Source organism: Panthera uncia, assembly GCF_023721935.1.
Source record: "Panthera uncia isolate 11264 chromosome A3 unlocalized genomic scaffold, Puncia_PCG_1.0 HiC_scaffold_12, whole genome shotgun sequence".
NCBI lineage: Eukaryota > Metazoa > Chordata > Mammalia > Carnivora > Felidae > Panthera > Panthera uncia.
In genome coordinates this window covers 32706512-32724899 of record NW_026057579.1, presented here as the reverse complement: position 1 = coordinate 32724899, position 18388 = coordinate 32706512, and the positions used below count along the sequence as shown (strand labels likewise).

At 48.0% G+C, this 18388-nt stretch overlaps 1 protein-coding gene across 5 annotated transcripts in view; it reads left to right on the top strand.

The window, feature by feature from the left end:
• Positions 1-18071, top strand: part of GRHL1 (grainyhead like transcription factor 1) — a 53563-nt gene extending 35492 nt beyond the window's left edge. For 2 of the 5 annotated variants that reach the window (XM_049652538.1, XM_049652542.1), the window contains 7 exons: positions 5724-5775; positions 7282-7421; positions 8494-8531; positions 10778-10869; positions 11206-11291; positions 14734-14798; positions 15936-18071. In XM_049652538.1, coding sequence (XP_049508495.1) covers positions 5724-5775; positions 7282-7421; positions 8494-8531; positions 10778-10869; positions 11206-11291; positions 14734-14798; positions 15936-16050 — 588 coding nt within the window. In that variant the 3' untranslated portion in view covers positions 16051-18071. The other 3 variants (XM_049652537.1, XM_049652541.1, XM_049652539.1) reach the window with 2 other exon arrangements.
• Positions 18072-18388: the final 317 nt, after the last annotated feature.

Sequence of the window (18388 nt, the reverse complement as noted above, 5' to 3'; positions counted from 1 at the left end):
GGCGCCCCGACAGATTTCATTCTTTTTGATGGCTGAGTAATATTCCAGTGTGTGTGTGTGTGTGTGTGTGTGTGTGTGCGCGCGCGCGCGCACCTGCTACATTTTCCGTTCATCAGTCGATGGACATTTGAACTCATTCCATAGTTTGGCTGTTGATAATGCTGTTATAAATATCGGGGTGCCTGTGCCCCTTTAAATCTGTATTTCTGTATCCTATGGGTGAATACCTACTAGTGCAATTGCTGGGTCATAGGATAGTTCTGTCTTTAACTTTCTGAGGGACCTCCACACCGTTTTCCAGAGTGGCTGCACCAGTTTGCGTTCCCACCAACAGTGTAAGAGGGTTCCCCTTCCTCCGCATCCTTGCCAACTTCTGTTGTTTCCTGAATTGTTAACTTTCGGCATTCTGATGGGTGTGAGGTGGTATCTCATTGTGGGTTTGATTTGTATATCTCTAATGATGTGTGATATCGAGCATTTTGTCATGTGTCTGTTAGCCATTTGTATGTCTTCTTTGGAAAAATATCTTCATGTCTTCTGCCCGTTTCTTAAGTGGATGATTTATTTTGGGGATGTTGAGTTTGAGAAGTTCTTTATAGATTTTGGATACTAGCCCTTTATCAGAGGTGTCATTTGCAAATATCTTCTCCCATTCCATAGGTTGCTAAATTTTTAGTTTTGTGGATTATTTCCTTTGATGTGCAGGTTTTCCTTTCTTTCTTTATTCTTTCTTCCTTCCTTTCTTTCTTTCTTTCTTTTTCTTTCTTTCTTTCTTTTTTGAGAGAGCGTGAGCAGGGGAGAGGGGCAGAGGGAGAGAGAGAATCTTAAGCAGGTTCTAAGCTAAGCGTGAAGGGGCTCAATCTCACAAACTGTGAGATCATGACCTGAGCCGAAATCAAGAGTTGGATGCTTAAATGACTCAGCTGCTCAGGTGCCCCTACAAAGATATTTTGTTAATCGGTGGTTGTACAAAGATTAGAAACCGGTTCTTTTGCTGTGTACATGTGTGCCAATGTACAACTTTTCTTCAGAGTTGCAACATTGAGCGTGGTTTGGGACAACACATGATTTCATCTTCTGGAGTTGCTGCTTGCCTACTCACCGGTTCATTTAGATCACGTGGGGTAGGAGCATATTATCCAAGGTCTTGGATAGCATGGCCACTGTGTAGGCCGGTCACTATTTTCTTTTTTTCCCATTACTTGTGTGTAAGCTCCGTACCATTTGGGTAAAAGGAGATCACACAAAGCTGTAGTTAGAAACTACGCGTCTGTACCTAGCAGTGCTTTGTGTGGCCTGTCTGAATGCCCGGATACCTTCAGCCTTCCTGCATATGCTGTCTTTGTAAGACCCCTAAAATGACCAATTTTTCCCTTTTGCTGGAGCAGAGATCTCCACGGGGATGAAAATTGTTGGTCTCCTTTCCCCTTTGCCTCCCTTATGGCACATAGCAGTGGTAGGAAGTGTCATTTAATTGCAAGGTATCTGAGGGACGTGGGAGGTGATTTACACACAGTTTTCATCCCCAGATTCTACCTCAGAGCTCAGGGTTGCTATAAAATCCTGCATGGGAAGAAAATATGCATTGCTGTGTGTTAATTTTTGAAGTCCTTGAATCTTTCAACCACATGAAACTCCTCTATGACCTCACCCCTTGATTCTTGTGTATCTTGTTGTAACTGCTGTTGCCCCTTATGGTCGTAATTGCTTCTGCTGTTTTTTCTTTTGCATGTTTTATTTATTTTCGAGAGAGCACAAACAGGGAGGGGCAGAGAGGGGGGTGGACAGAGGATCCAAAGCAGGCTCCGAGCTCACAGCAGAGAGCCCAGTGTGGGGCTCGAACTCATGAACCGTGAGATCATGACCTGAGCTAGAGTCAGACCCTCAACTGACTGAGCCACCCAGGCACCCGCTTCTGCTGTTCTGCATCATCTCGTGCTGCCTCTTCTCCGTGGAATATCCCGCCTGCCTCCCTGATTCCCGCCTTTCTAAGATTTTACTCACCTATTGTTTGGTGCCTGTGAATTCATTTTTCTCTGCTGGTTCTTAAAACTCTCACATTCTATGAATCTGGTCTACATCTGCAGTAAGAAACTGGAAATAAGACCTCTTTCGTATCCTGCAGAGGTACTTGCGTTGTTTTTCTCTCCTAAGAAGAAGGTTTTCTTAGTACTTTATTATGAATTGCTCAACTGGTTTGATGAATGGGATTTTCTGTTATTTCAGAAGCAGCAGTGATTTAGCAGCTTTTCAGACAAAACAGGAACAGGAATTGGATCTCTAACCCTTGAAAATTTGACAGCTTCTCTTTCTACAAGCTTGTATATATATATATATATATATATATATATATATATATATATCCGTAGTTTATCCATACAGAGAAAAACATCATTGACATTTATTTCCTACAGATAGTTTTCTTCATCAGAGTGATACTCACCGTAGCTGTAACCAGGAACAGATGTCATACATCAACTTTTTAGGTCATGGCCTGAGGTGATTGCCCAAGATCAGTCTCTTCAGTTGTTGTGTGAGAGAGCGAAACAGCGTGAACTTAAATGGCTTCCTGTAATGCCATAGGACTTCCTTTAACATTTCTTGCAGAGTCTGTGATGAACCTTCCAGCTTTCGTACGTATGAAAAGTGTTTCACCTCTGGTTTTTATTTTTTGAGAGAGACAGAGGGCATGAGTGAGCGAGGGGCAGAGAGAGAGAATCCCACGCAGGCTCCACACTGTCCGTGCAAAGCCTGAAGTGGGGCTTGAGCTCACAAATTGTGAGACTGTGACCTGAACTGAAGTCGGGTACTTAACCAACTGAGCCATGCGGGCGCCCCTCACCTCTGATCTTGAAAGCTCCTTTTGCTGGGTATAAAATTCTGGTTGCCTGCTTTTTCCTTCAGTGCTTGAAAGACATGACTCTGTTGTTGTCAGGCTTACATTTCCAATGAGAAATCTGCTCTCATCGGTATCTTTGTTCAATGTGCCTATTTTTCTGTGACCCTTTTTAGATTTTTCTCTTCTTACTGGTTTTGAACAATTTGATGTGTTTCTTTACATTTCTTGTACTTCGAGTTTGTTGAGCTTCTTGGATCTGTGTGTTTATAGTCTTCATCCATTTGAAAAAACTTCCAGCCATTGTTTCTTCAGATATGTTTGTTCTTGTGTCCTTCTTTGAGAATGCCAGTTGCACACGTACGTGTACAGCTCCTTAAAGTCCCACAGCTCACTCGTGCTCTTTTCATTTTCTAGGATGACTTTCTGTCTCTGATTCGTTTTGCATAGTTTCCGTGCTAATGTCCTAAGTAAAGTTCATCACTCTTTGCCTTTGCCTTGTCTGACCTGCTCCTAATCCCATCCAGTGTGTTTTTCATCTCAAGACGTTGTAGTTATCGTCTCTGGAAGATCAGTTTGGATCTGTTTTACATCTTTCATATCTCCATATGTTGTTTTTTCACTGACTTTTTGGACATACGGAATGCAGTTATAGTAACCATGTTAATGTCCTTGCCCGAATTCTGTGTCCGTTTTGGGTGCTTTCAGTGGTTTGCTGTCCTCCTCAGACGGTCACGTTTCCCTGCTTCCTTACGTGCCTGGCCATCTCACTGGACACCAGACATTGTGAGCTTTATCTTGTCAGGTGCTGCATGGTTTTGTAATCCTCTGAATCTTCTCAAGCTTTGTCCTGAGAGCAGGTAAAGTTACTTGGAAACATTTTGATCCCCTGCAGGTCTCACCGTTACGATTTGATAGGTGGGTCAGGAACAGTGCTCACTGTCAGCTACTTATTTCCTGACTGTTCTACCCACTGCCCTGTGAATTTTAAGTTTCTCCAGTCTGACTGGCGGGAACAGGCACTATTTTCAGTGAGTTTCGGGCACTGTTTTCTCGTCTTTACTGAGGGCTTTCCCCCCACCCTTGGGTAACTTTCATAATAACACCCATTTATCTCAGTATTCTGCTGACTACTTGAGGGGACCCTCCACAGATCTCTGGAGTCCTTCCTGGGGTAACTCTTTCCCTTTGCTACTTTGTCCTGCTTCCTTGATCTGTCTGGATTTTCAACTCTGTCTCGACCCAGGGAACCTAGACAGGGCCCACCTGTGGACGCCCCTCCCTGTGCTGCAGCCCGGGAGTTGTGAAGGCAGTCCGCACCTGGAGGTCTCGTCTTGCTGGTTTCCCGTTTCAGGGAGCCCTGCTCTTTGTTGCCTGGTAGCCCAGGCCTTAAAAATCCTTGCTGTGTGCAGCCATCTTTTTTCTGTTCAGGGTAGAGGGTAAATGATCTGTGAGGCACCCACCTTGAGTGGAAGGGGAAGTCCCGTATTCTTTTTTTTTTTTTTAGTTTTTTCTTTACGTTTGTTTATTTTTGAGAGATAGAGACAGAGCACGAGCAGGGGAGAGAGAGAGAGAGGGAGACACAGAATCCGAAACAGGCTCCAGGCTCTGAGCTGTCAGCACAGAGCCTGACGCGGGGCTCGAACCCACAGACTGTGAGATCATGACCCAAGCTGAAGTCGGACACTCAACCGACTGAGCCACCCAGGCGCCCCAGAAGTCCCGTATTCTTCATGGAGGTATCTGATAACTATGGGAGGAGACGTCCCATTGTTTTAAAACCACCATTTGGGAAGTGTAATTTATCATCAGAATGGAGCTATTGTTAAACTGTTGGAAGGGACCGAGAGAGACACAGACCAACTCTGTACAACGGTGGGGGGAGAGCAGACTTACTTACCTGTGTGTCCATGTCGAGAAGGTGGTGCTGGATCAGCATCACATGACAATGTTTCTAAAAGTAGGTTGTGTGTTTACCAATATGTTAGTATATTAGCACCTTCTAGAAGAGTCAGGAGGGGGTTTGTGTTTGGTTTTTTAAACTCGGTTTTATTATATAATGGTGCCAAGATCCGTGGGATGATTTTTATTGCCTCTCTTTGCCGTCAGGGAATTTATTTTCAGAAAAATAAGCTACTTGTTCATATTTAACTGGGTGACTTTGTAAAGAAACCTATGCCACCCAGAAATAAATGCTACCAGATGAAGTCAAATGATTAATTAGTAGTTGTGTTTTTTATTATACGGACTTGCTTAATTTCAGGTCATGTTTGTTAGTAACACGGTTTTTTATTTTTGCGGGTTCAACTGCATGGCACCGCCGTTCATATAATCGATACACGGCGTGTACATATGCTCCCTCTATCGGACGACGAGTCCACTTTTTCTCTTTGAAGTGATGATGCAGATTTCTAGTTAAATCCTTGCGCTTGTGAGTTACAGCAGTCAGATCTGTCATTCGGTTGATGCCAGGTCCTTGGACAGGATCCCAGCTTTCAGTGATGTCATTGCCCACGTAGGGACGTACACTCGAAGCAGGGGTCAGCTTGTCTGCCAGACAATGGGAACGGTCTCTGATGTTCTTGAAGGCAATGTGGTACATTAGCAGATTTTCTCAGCTTTTCATTTAACCTGACCACATGCATTGTGGAGGGGATTTTGCTTTGTTTATTGGTTTTTTAAGTAAATGTTGTTTCCCCATGGTTTCACATAGTTACGCATGGTTTTAAGAACAGGCTTTTTAGAGGAAACCGCTATAAGCTCCATGAATATAATAAATAATAGCGTTCATCTCCAGAGATTTTTTTTCCCCATTAGTCAGATTAGGGTTCAATATTTTAAAGAGGATCAGATAAAGAATCGTGCCTTGTCTTCTCTTGACCTGTAGGGAGCTGAAAGGAAAATCAGGGATGAAGAACGAAAGCAAAGCAAAAGAAAAGGCAAGTGTACTGACCCCAGCTCCCAGTTGAATGCCTGTAAGTAGAAATGTTTCTGCCAAGTGTTTCAGACCTTTTGCATTCAGAATGGCCACTGTGTTTTCAAGCAGAACATATAATCGTGGATGCTTAGTACTGGGAAGTGGTAGCATTGCTTCCTTTACCAGTTATAAAACCAGCCGAATGGCCGAACTAAGGGATTTTCTCGCGGAACTACGGGAAAGGATTCTTGAGTTTTTCCAGAGTTCAGACTATTTTGGCTGTTAGTTTTAGTTCGGGTTGCTGATTTCAGTCCTGAAAAATAACACATATTCTATCTGAATAGCTGATGATAAAATTGGGACTTGTCTAGATTTTGAAGAATAATGCTAATGCCCTTGAGAATTCAGGACGTCTTACTCCTGAATGAGTGTCGTTTTCCTATATACAGTATTCTAACATTTTAGAATCTGTAGCGCTCCTGTTTGGACATTTCACTGGAAAGGCTTGCTTGCTTTCAGTCTTTCTTTCTTTCTTTCTTTCTTTCTTTCTTTCTTTCTGTCTTCCTTCCTTCCTCCCTCCCTCCCTTTCTTCCTTCCTCCCTTCCTTCCTTCCTTCTTTCCTTCCTCCCTCCCTTTCTTCCTTCCTCCCTTCCTTCCTTCCTTCCTTCCCTTCCTTCCTTCCTCCTTCCCTTCCCCCTCCCTCCCTCCCTTCCTCCCTTCCTCCCTCCCTTCCTCCCTTCCTTCCTTCCTTCCTTCCTTCCTCCCATGTAACCAGTGTTCATATTCACAAAATCCTGTATCTCTCAACTACAAGGGAAAGAAAATGCTGCTCTGTGGCAGTAGTGTCCCATCGGCAGTATGTGGGCCGCTAGCACCTGGTCTCTGAACAGTCTGTCTGGCTCAGCAGACCTTTGCCCCGTAGCACATTGGTCAGGCCCCCCGACCGGCATCCACGTACAGACGCCCAGGAGGGCTCATCACCGAGCACTGCAGAGCAGATGACAGGGGAAAACGGAGTCTACAATTGAATAAATAAAAAACCTAGACAGTCATACTTATTTTGAGCTTCTCTAAGGTTAAGTTCTGAGGTCAAGTTGGAGGTCTAAAGGTGCGGTGGGCTCTGAAAGACCAGAGTGCATTGCTGTTAGAATGTCAGCTGTTTGATCAGGATAGCTAAGGTGAAATTACTTCTGAGTTATGTGTATGCAGTTTTAAGCTTTAGCCTTTCAGACAGAAATTAAACATGCTGCTTCAAATTTTCTTTCTGTGTCTGTCTATATTTAAAAATAGCCTTTTCTCTGATTTTGGTAAGACGTTCAATTGATTGTAGTATGAATACAAGCAACACATTTCTTCACATAAACCGTGCTTTTCTTCTTTGTTTAGGCAACGTGACCTGTACCTTATATAGTGCTGCAGTTTAAGTTTCTTAAATCTGAGCAAAGTGCTCTGTGGCCTGTATCTAGTCTGTGTATATAAGCTGTTGACCAGGGTGTCCGCGTTTTGTGTTTTTTTTTTTCTTTTTCAGTTTCCGACGTCAAAGTGCCACTGCTTCCCTCTCACAAACGAATGGATATCACGGTTTTCAAACCCTTTGTTGATCTGGACACTCAGCCTGTCCTTTTCATTCCCGATGTGCACTTTGCCAACCTTCAGCGGGGAACTCACGTAAGTAACCAGGATCCCGGATCCCGGGGCGGTGGTGAGGAACTAAGACTCGACACAGAGAAGGGCTTTGGCGTTCGTTGTAAACAGAGGCCAAAATTTAGCGAGGTTTGACCAGTGTTACGGGTCAGCTGTCTGGAACATTCAGTTGGGAAGTGTGTGTAAGCACTGTTGACAGAAATGCGGGACCAAGCCCGTCAGCGGCAGCTTCACTCTGTACGTGCGTATTTGTATCTTTGTTCATTTAAAGATGCCGGAATAGTAACATAATTTGAAGTCTGAGTCTGTGATCTTGTGGATTTAACTCGTGTGGTTCTGGGCAGGAGGGAAAAGCCAGAGGAGTCCCTAGGGTAGAGGCCCTGAGGGCAGAAAGAACGCCCAAAGGCTCTTTTCGTGGTTTTGGTTACTGAATCGCAGTCGGCACATGGGTCACCGGACCTTGGCAACTGATGTGAAACTAGCCACACCCTGCTTTGAGCAGAAGCCTCGTAGAGATAACAGCTTGCATAGAGTGGAGCCTGCTTTCTGTGCAGAGCTCAAAAAAGTATGCAGAAGAGACCCTGCCGTGCACTTGGTGCCCAGATTTCTCTGGGCTCATGACTTTAGTTAGAGTTCTGGGGTGGGGGTGGGGGGCATTGCCGGTGTATCCAGTTTCTAATGAGAAGCTTCTGGTGAGCAGGGGGTCAGCCAACTTTCTCTGTAAAGGCTCCAATAGTAAATATTGCAGGCTTTTGGGGTTGCACAGTGTCTGACGTGACTGTTCAGCTCTGCCATTGTAGTGCCAAAACAGCCATAAACAGCATGCCAGTGACTGAGTGTGGCTGTTTGCCGCTACGTACTTTATTTATATAAACAGGCATTGGGCCAGACTCGGCTCGTGGGCCACAGTTTCCCAGCCGCTGGCTTAGAGGAGTTCAAGATACCTGTAAGAATCTGGTAATTGAAAAATAAGGCTAAAGGATGGTGGACGAGGTTGGTCAAATTCAAAATTATTTTCATTTTAGGAATAAGTCACTTAATGGTCTGAAATAGTTTGAGCATATACTTGAAAAGCTGTCTATTTTTTTGGTTTTAGGTCCTTCCTCTGGCCTCAGAAGAACTGGAGGGTGAAGGGTAAGGCTTCTGTTTTGTTTTATTTTGTTTAAATGTTTGTTTATTTTTGAGAGAGGAAGAGAGAGCATGAGCAGGGGAGGGACAAAGAAGGGGGGGGACGGGGATCCAAAGCGGGCTCTGCGCTGCGGGGCTCGAACTCACAAACCTCGAGATCATGACCTGAGCCAAAGTTGGATGCTTAACCCACTGAGCCAGCCGGGTGCCCCTGTTTTATTTAACAGGTTCTTTTTATCTGTAAACAATCTCAAACTTACAGAAAAATTGCAAGTATAATACAAAGTACTAATTTTTTCCTGAGTCCTTTGCAAACTCGGTGACCCACCATTCCTAAACACTTGTGTATTTCTTGCAAACGAGGACAGTCTCCCACATAACAGAGTCGGGATATTAACAAGACATTAGTCCCAGCCAGTCCTCGTTCCCCATTCGAGTTTTGCCGGTTGTAAAAGGATCCGATTCCGACCCCGTGTATTCAGTTGTCTCCTTCAGCCTCAGACAGTCCAGTCTCTCCTTGACTTTCCTGACCCACTACTTCTGAAGATTAGAAACCCGTTGCTTAGAATGTCCTTCAGTTTGGGTTTGTTCGTTGTTTTCTCATGATTAGATTCAGAGGACTCTGCACCTCGGCAGGAATTTCGCAGACATAATGGTGCATCCTCTGTGCGTCCTGTCAGGTGGCATAGTTTCCGTGTTACCCCCTGCTCGTGCTGTTCACTCGGATCACTGGATCAAGGCCGCGTCTGCCAGGCTTCTCCCCCGCGAAGCTATTTTGTAGTCAGTGGTTTGTGGGGAGGTGCTTTGTGGCTGTTAAAGATCTCATTCCTCATCAGACTTTGAATTTACTCATTTTTTTCTTTATATCGGTACGGGCTCCTGGTTTCCCACTTTATTCAACAAGTCGCACGTCATTTACTTGCTCGCATTGTCGCAGTAGGTCGGCGGACCCCTTCAAGCCGCCCCTGGGTCCCCTGACGTGACCCTGCCCCCAGCTCCTGGAGCGCCTTCCTCGCGCCTTCAGGCACGATGTCTTCCAGGGGCTTGTGTTTTCCCTTCCCAGCTTGAGAACCTGCTCCTTCTCCAGAGGGAGCCCGGCCCTGGGTGTGCTCCTGACTCTCGCGCCGTTGTCGTCACCCCCCTCCCCCAGCACACGGGCGCCCTCCTTGGTCCGCTCGGGTCCTGACTGCCCGCGCCCCCAGACCCCCTCCTCAGCGCTCTACCATGTTGAGGGGCCGGTCCCCTCTTCCGGGCTCCCCCTTCAGACCCACGTTGCCTATGGAGCCTTTTTGTCCGAAGGCCAGTCCTCCACTGCCTCTAACTCCTCGTGTGCTCTCAGGGGAGGTCTGGATGTGCCGGCAACTGAGACGGACACGCTGAGTATTTTAAGGCCCAATCCCTGTGCTTGAAGTGTCGTTCTGCTCAAAACCAAGCACTCCCTTTCTTCACTTCCAGTTACGGGACTGTTTCCCCGCTCGCCCCCACTGACCTCCCTCACGGCGTAGAACTTGCACCCTGTGACTGAGCCTCGGAACCACTCAGTCCTCAGCGGTGTCTCCTTCCCCTCTTTCTTTGCACAGACACTACTGTATTCTGACCCTTTGGGATTTTATGCTGTGATGGTCTCCACGGTCCCCTCCCAGGTTCTGCTGCGGGTCCCGGAATCCCCTCCAGTCTCCACCACACACACGCTTTGAGTACAGCATTCTCGTCTCACGAACCTTTGAGAGATTCCCTAAATGCCTGCAGCATTAAGTCGGAAATTCCTATAGCCAGATGATCAAGGCATTCCATAGTAGAGTCCAGCCTTCTGGATTTGTCTTCCTGCAGGGCATCGTATCTTAGCCAGCCCGGCTCTGTGGCTACCCTTCCCCCCTCGGTTGACGTGTTCTCTCCTCTGTTAGCACCTTGACGTACGTATCTCAGGTCCTACCTCCTCCATAAAATGTTTCCTGAGAAGAAGCCCTGCGTTCCTGAGAAGGCAGCTTGATCTAGTGTGAGAGCAGTGGAGGGTGTCTGGCAGGTGACCTGAGTGTAGTCCCAGCTCTGCCATTGAGTTGTGTGAGCTGGTTCGGTCACTGTCTTCCCTTGGGCCTCAGGTTTTCATCCACAGACTGAGGAAGCTGGACCAGGCAAAGAACCAAGGTCGTGTTAAATCTAAACTTCGGTGACGTACCCTAAATCTCTCTTTTGTTCCCGCAAGCGATGTTTTCAGTCGGCGTCACTGATCGCCTCGTTTGGACTGCCCGCAGGTCTAACTTGAAAAGGGGTCCGTACGGATCAGAGGATGACTTTGCCATTCCAACTCCCGCTAAGCTGACTCGGGTGGAAGAACCAAAGAGAGGTGCGTTGGTTCACATTTCTTGTGGGAGCTTTCAGGTAGAAGGGAATTCTGACTCTGTCAAGAGCATGAATTGCTCAAACCAACCCTGTCTGGCTTGACTTTCTCAAGCATTCTTCCATCAGGCCAGCTCTTGGCTTGAAGCTTGGGCTTCCAGCAGAGTTGCAAGAAGCTGAGAGCCATGTTCCTCAAGATGGAGTCGATTTGGGTTCATGTTTACCGTTCCTGATGCAGATGCCTCTTTTGATTTCAACCGCTCTCCAGAGTCTCTTATTTGGCTCATATGAATAACCGCGTCCTTTCTCTCTCCCCGCTGCTGTACTCCTGGCTGGGAATTAGTGCTGCTGTATGTGCGGAAGGAGTCAGAGGAAGTCTTCGATGCCCTGATGCTTAAGACTCCGTCTTTGAAAGGCTTGATGGAGGCCGTAAGTAGTGGAAACTTGGAAACCCTCTTTCGAAAGTAAAACCCGCTTAAGTAGAAGTTTTCTCTGAAACAAACTTTATCAGACCTTCCAGATTCTCTGTTATACTGAAATCTCTGCAGCCTGTGCTGTGTGGCACGGCCCACGTTTCATCCAGCCACACGTGGCCCTGAGTCATCTGCCGGGCCATCCCCGCCGGGTCTCACAGGGTCTCACCCAGCACACTAGTTGGCAGACGGTAACCTCTGAGTGATGTCCACTGAACTGAATTGAGTGCTTTTGTTTTTGGGTTTTTTTTTTTAATGTTTTATATATTTGGGGGCGGGGCAGAGAGAGAGGGGGACAGAGGACCCCAAGCAGGCTCTTGCACTGTCAGCAGCAAGCCTGATGCAAGGGCTCGAACTCACTCACCGTGAGGTCGTGACCTGAGCTGAAGTCGGATGCTCAACCGACTGAGCTACCCAGGCGCCCCCTGAATTGAGTGCTTTTGCGATGGTCGGCGCAGTGGTTTTTGCTTGTTCGTTTGTTTTTTTAAACATTCTACTCTTTTTTTAGGTTTAACTATTTTGAGAGAGTGCAAGTGGGGGAAGGAGTAGAGAGAGGGCGGGGAAGAGAGAGAATTCGAAGCAGCCTCCACACCGTCCGCATGGAGCTCGATGGGGGACTCACACTGACTGTGAGATCGTGACCTGAGCCGAAGACGGACTCTTAACCGACCGAGCCACCCGGGCACCCTGATCCGTGTCGTAGTTTGTTACATACTTGGTTAAAAGCAGATTGCCATTTAACAAACCATTTAGACACGCACAAAAATTATTTTTAATCAAATAGAGATCTTTGAAAATTTCATACATAAAAACAGTGGCTCCTTGGTCGACCTTTGAGACGCCCGATCCTGGGGAACGACGGAGCTCACGTCAAGTCCTTACCCAAAGCCCATTTTTGAAAATGTAGACGTGTAGCCCGTGATAACCGTAAGTCTTTCTCACAAGACCTCAGCAGTGAATAAAGTTACCCCAGCCGGGCCTTCTGGGACTTCAGCAAGAGATGGCATGAGAAGGAGCCCATTTTGGCTTTGCGCCAGGACAAAATTCAAGGAATCTACACTGTATCCTGATATTTACCAGCCCCCTGTAGGTCATAGGCATCTTTGAGCTCAGAGCATGTGCGTAACTGGGCTAGAAACCTGTTTCCTCTGGTTCTCCGGGCAGCTGCGGTGCGTTCAATTCAGTTAACAATATTTGTTAAGCATCTGCCTTATGCCGGATAGCGTTCCGGCTTCTCGAGTTACAAGAGTAAGTGACACATTGCCAAATGGAGTTTGGGTGCTAGTTAGGAAGGTGGGGACAATAAAATAGGCAGAGAAGGAGCGCCCGGGTGGCTCGGCAGGTTGAGCGTCTGACTCTTGATTTCGGCCCGGGTCGTCACCCCAGGATCATGGGATTGAGCCCTTAGTGTGGAGCCTGCTGAAGATTCTCTCTCCCTCCCTCCGCCCCTCTCCCTGGCTCACGTGTGCCCTCTCTCTCTCTCTAAAAATAAGAAAAAGAAAATTTTTTTAAATGGGCAAGGAAACTAATAAGTAATTTTCCAGACACTGATAAATGCAGTGAAGAAAAAGAAAGTGGGGGGGTACAGGGACGAGGACTGGGGGAACCACGGTCTCTCGGGGGCCCTGAGCTCAGGGGCATCTCCCAGCATATTTCCTTCCCCCACCACAGCCAGTGCCACCGTTAGCCTCTGCTTTGTGTTGTTCTTCAGCTTCCTGCGATTTCTCCTCGGTTACCCTTTCTTACCTTGTCTTCCTCATTTAGAACCACGCAAACTCTTAATTATGGAGAGAGAAGAAATGAGAATGGTCGAGACTTTACTGTGCAGATACAACTTGCTTGTAGCCCGTAGAGAATTTGTCAGTGTCACGTGCCTCTTGGGGCTGGGGTTTCCTAGTGGACGTTCCACAAACACCCGAGGAATTACTAGCCAGTGATACAGAAAAGAGGTGGATTTGTTTGGGGCGCCTGGGCGGCTCAGTCGGTTAAGCGTCCAGCTTCGGCTCAGGTCACCATCTCACGGCTTGCGAGTTCGAGGCCTGCATGAGGCTCTGTGCTCGCAGCGCAGAGCCTGCTTGGGATTCTCTCTCTCCCTCTTTCCCTCCCTCTCTCTCTTTCCCTCCCTCTCTCTCCGCCCCTCCCTTGCTCGTGCATTCGCTCTCTCGCTCTCTCGAAATAAATAAACTTTTAAAAAAATCATTAAAAAAATTGAAAGATGAACATTGATCATTTTTTTAAAACAAAAGGAAGTGGATCTGTTTGTACGAGAGCTTGGATGTGGGCTGAAAGGGGTGTTTTGTGAGCCCGAAAGCGGTCCGAAGGCTGGCCTTCTGGCCTTTCTCCGTGCCGCCTTGAGTTCTGCTCTTCGTATGGAAGGTCAGCTGTGGCCCCAGGTTAGGGATGGTCTGCACAATTCTGAATAAAGCATTTGGCCCAGACGGAGTCCGCTCATCCTTGGATTAATTCATCCTCTCTCTCTCAAGATAGCCTCTGGGCGCTCGTAGGAAGCCTGCAGACTTGGCCCTGTACTGATTTCCCTGCTCCGTGTGGACCCTCTCCGACGGTAGCAAGGGGGGTGGGGGAGCTGGGGCCCGGGAGGGGCGGAGGGCCCCACCCCAGCGGCTGCAGCCACAGGGGCCGGAGCCCTGATGGTTTCCTGAAAGTCTGTGTTCTCCCTGGAGAGGCCTCGGGTAGATCTGACCGAGGCGCCCTTCCTGGCTTGTGATCAGGGACTTGGACGTTTCCTGTGGGCTGTGGGACATTGAAATGTTTGTTTCCTTCTGGAAGCGAACTCCTGCTTTGTGCCGGACGCTCGTCCGTCGTCACCGCGTCCCGTGGTACTCGAAGGGAGGGTCTCTGCTGATGAGGACAGTCACTTGTGTTGATTTCTACACTTGATCAGAATACTCGTGACGGTGTGGCTACGTGCCCTTACACGCTTCTCAAAAGCCCGAGAGTGTGAACCTAATGGGAACTGTGGATGCTAGTTATGATGCTGGAGCGATGTTGGCTCCTCACGGACGGCGAAAGCCCCGCAGGGACGTGAGATGGTGGCACCCAGGGTCCGGTGGGTGTGCAGCTGTGTGCTTTCTGCTCAATTGTGTATAAACCTAAAGCTCTCTATAAAGTGTTCGTTTTCTAAAAGGATGACCATACAGGACACTTAGGGACTTCAGCAAACTGGGGGGAAGTGACAGGCACCTGATTGCAGCCCCTCCAAAGGCAGGTAACGCCCCCGCCCCCACCCCCACCCCCCGGGGATATGCGTGGTTTCGTGTATGTCTTTGCACATGCATTTTTGAAAGACAGAAAGCTGAGTGACTGGGCACAGTATTTATAGTTTGTGTTTTAAAGCCATGAGATTAGCATTTTGTAATTATTTTTCTTGGTTCTTTTAGATCTCAGACAAGTATGATGTGCCCCATGACAAGATTGGGAAAATATTCAAGAAATGTAAAAAAGGGTAAGCATTAACTGGCATTTCTCCTCCCCGTAAATAACATCAGTCTCCCGTCACATGGACGCTATTCACGTGCGTTTGTGCCCAGTCTAGAAGGAGTTGTACAGACGTGAATGCGAGGATGTATTTTTTCTTAAGTTATCCACACGAAATTGATCTACCTTTCTGAGACAACTTTGTGGATCTTTTTTTTCCAAGCAAAATTTTTATGTGCTCTTGCCTTGCTTGGCAGCAGTGAAATGGCTCCAGATCCCAGAGCCCAGTACGAGATTTAGGCAGGGTAACCACAGTCGCTACCCCGTTTACTGAGCCCTCATCGTGAGGCAGGCACCCGATCGGGCACTTCGCACGCTAAGTTCCCACACTGCCCTCTGAGCTGGTGTGATGTTCAGTAAGTCAGGAGTTCACACGCAAGGCAGCTGAGGTGCAGAGAGCCTGAGCCGCGGCCACGGTCGGGCAGAGGTCAGTGCCAAGGCCCTGGTTCCGGCTCGGTCTCTGCTCCTTCTGTATTCTCCTGTCCTGGATCGTGTTTTCAATCACGGGACGTTGCTGCCTCGTCCAGAAATGAACATTTTTAGTCCCGTTTCACTTGAGCGTCTGTGCTGTTTGACATGGGTGAGCCGAGTGTGGCTTAATTCTAAGGCAGGTCCTAATTGGAACTTTCTCGATGGGCCTACCAGGGAGCGTTGGACTTACTAGCAGTTCGGTTAAACTTTGAGGATATGTTGCCAGGGAAGATGACTTGTCGGGGAGCCGTGGCTTCAGATCCCGTAGGTTAATTTTACCGATGCGCCTTGGGAAGCCGGCCCGGCGCGGTGCTGCTCCCGCAGACGTAGTTCGTGTGTCGTGAGGGCTCCTGCGTATCGAGTCGTGACCACGTGCCGAAGTGGTAACAGGGAAGAGGCTGGCGCGGTTTGTTTTCCCCCAGGCCCCGCGCTGTTATAAGCGCTTTACTTGAGCCCCTCAAGGTAGGCACCGTGGTTACCCCCCGTTCCACGGATGAGGGGATCGAGGCTCAGGGAGGTTTTGTAAATGACGCACCTCCCGTGCTGCAGCCAGTAAGCGGCAGCGCTGACTGGGAAACCGGGTCTGGCTCGCCGTCGGGCAGGGATGAGCACAAGGGTCTCGCTCGTCTTCCAGGATTCTGGTGAACATGGACGACAACATCGTGAAGCATTACTCCAATGAAGACACCTTCCAGCTGCAGATTGAGGAAGTGGGGGGGTCGTACAAACTCACCCTCACTGAGATCTAAGGGCACACCGCCCCCCCCCCCCCAGCGAGTTCATGAAGGTCTCACGTAGGTCTTACCCACCGGAAGCAGGTGCATCGCAGGCGTGGGCGGATGCCGGCGGAAGGGACTCCTTTCGAGTTGGAGACGGCGTTGCGTTTGGCTGGTAGATAGCGTTCCACACGCCGCCCTGGCGTTTTTCAGGCAGCCGAGGAATCCATATGCCATCATATTTGAATCTTCTGATATAAATACTTAGGATTAAAAGTGAAACCTTTATTCCAAGATCTAATAGACTCTCTGGGAACCTTTAGAATATCTGCTACGTTATTTATATAAAAATACTGGACTGTTTGTCTCTTCAATGTTAGTGGGCCTGCTCACCAGTGCAAGTCAGAAAAGGCAGCGGGCTTGGCTTTCAGGGTGCTGTGCCCTTGCCCGAGCTCAGCGTGACCGACTGCCTCAGGGTAGGGGGAGCGGCGCCCCAAGAGGAGGGGGGGTGCGCCCTTTCTCCCTCAGCCTCTCCGCCTCCAGAAAATGTTTACTCAAGTAGGGCATGTTCCTGAAATCTCCCCGTGCCACTTTCTTGAACATATCACCTGCCTTTCTCATGAAGAACCTAAATGGGTGACAGTGTGAATCAGTTAAGCTAACGCTGCATTGTATATAAGTGCAATACGTTTTTGAAGGCCTGTGTCTGTAAATGTGTATATACGTGTCTTATACAAATAGATAATATATAAACACGGCGTCTGTACATACAGCAAAGAGATGCAACAAGGTCTACCTTGCAGACTTTCCCTAGACGAAAGGTTAAGTTATTTTCGGTAACGTATACCAAGCAGACCGAGTCCTGTGCTTGGTGGAACCCACCAAAACGCCTCGTCTGCGTCCTGCCAACAGCGGTCCTCCCAGAGCACGGCCAAACCTGCCCAAACGGCAGAGAGTCTGTTTGCTCTTGAGAATGCGGTTGGTTATTCGGATTGCTGCCCTAGCGAACGAAGTAAAGGAAGAACGCCGGCGCATTTCCCGTCTGCTGCGCATGCCGTTCTCAATCGTGTGTCCCCACGAGAGTGAACACGCAGTAATTCTAACACCTGCTGCGATTATCGCGGCCTCAGTGAGACGACCCCTGAATGGAGTCCTTCCTCATCCTCCTGTTACGCGAAGTGATTCCTAGTTCATCGTGTTCCAGAGCCTTCAGGCTTCGAGCACCTTGTGTGCTGCAGACCATTCTGGAACGCGCTCATGAGTGCATGAGACTGTATTACTCTGGCAGGGGAACAATTTGTACACGTGTTGAAATATATAAATGTACTAAAGAGTGTAATTTTATAACAAGTACAATCACGGGTATGTAGGTTCAGGGAGCTAGAGTAGGTCATCTGTGTAAGTAGGACTTGTAGTTGCATTTTTACGTTAAACTGTCCTAATGAAGTATGTGAACTAAATTAAATTGCTGGTTTTCTAAGATAAGGTACCATGGGACACGGGTCATGGCTATTTTATATTTTGTGTTACGAAGTTAGTTTTTGTCTTGTTTGTTGTTTTTCACTGTATCACCGAAGATGCATTTTAAACCAAAGGGATTAAATTTTGTATATCTATTTCATAAGACGTCACTTCCTGTTAACTCCATTCCACTTTACCCTTCCGTGACTCGCTCACGCGCGGCGTGAGATCGTAACCTCGTGGACTGAGAAGAACCTCCCTAGCATTCTCCCCTCGTTTCTCAAACGGAGAGTCCTCTTTCCCCTCCGGCTTAATGTTTCCGTGCAGGTGTCTGAAATGACCCAAGTGACTGTTAAATAAGGGAGCCCCGAATGATTGCCACTGTTACCAAAGCTGAAGGTAGGACGCTTCGAGACCTAAAATCGTAAGGGTTCTTAGTTTTTTAAAAGCTTAACAGAGCATGTTTGGTTTAAAAAGATCTGCCAATGATGTTTCAGTTCGTCAGACTTTCTGAATGAGACAGCTGTCAGGAGTTTATTCAGGGAATCCAGGGCCTGGATGTGATGGACACTAAAATAAATTTCTAACGAATACACGATCGGATCAATGACGCGAACTGCCTGCTGGATCTCCGTGATATCTGTTCGTCGTTCACGTTAGTCCTTGGGCCGCAAGTCGAGAATCTAGGGGCAGACTCCGCTCCTGTCACTCAGCGGCCCCAGAGCTGGACTCAGAGCCTTTCGCCGGACTCCCACGTTTACCAAGGCTCCAGGGAGCTCCCCGGGCTCCCTTCTGCTCCCTGACCTTCCCACACGCAGCTGCGTCCCTTTCTCCCTTTGTCAGTCAGCAGAGAGGCTGTTTACAAGTCAGAAGCTCACAAGGCAGCCCGGGCTGGACCCGGAGCAGCAGG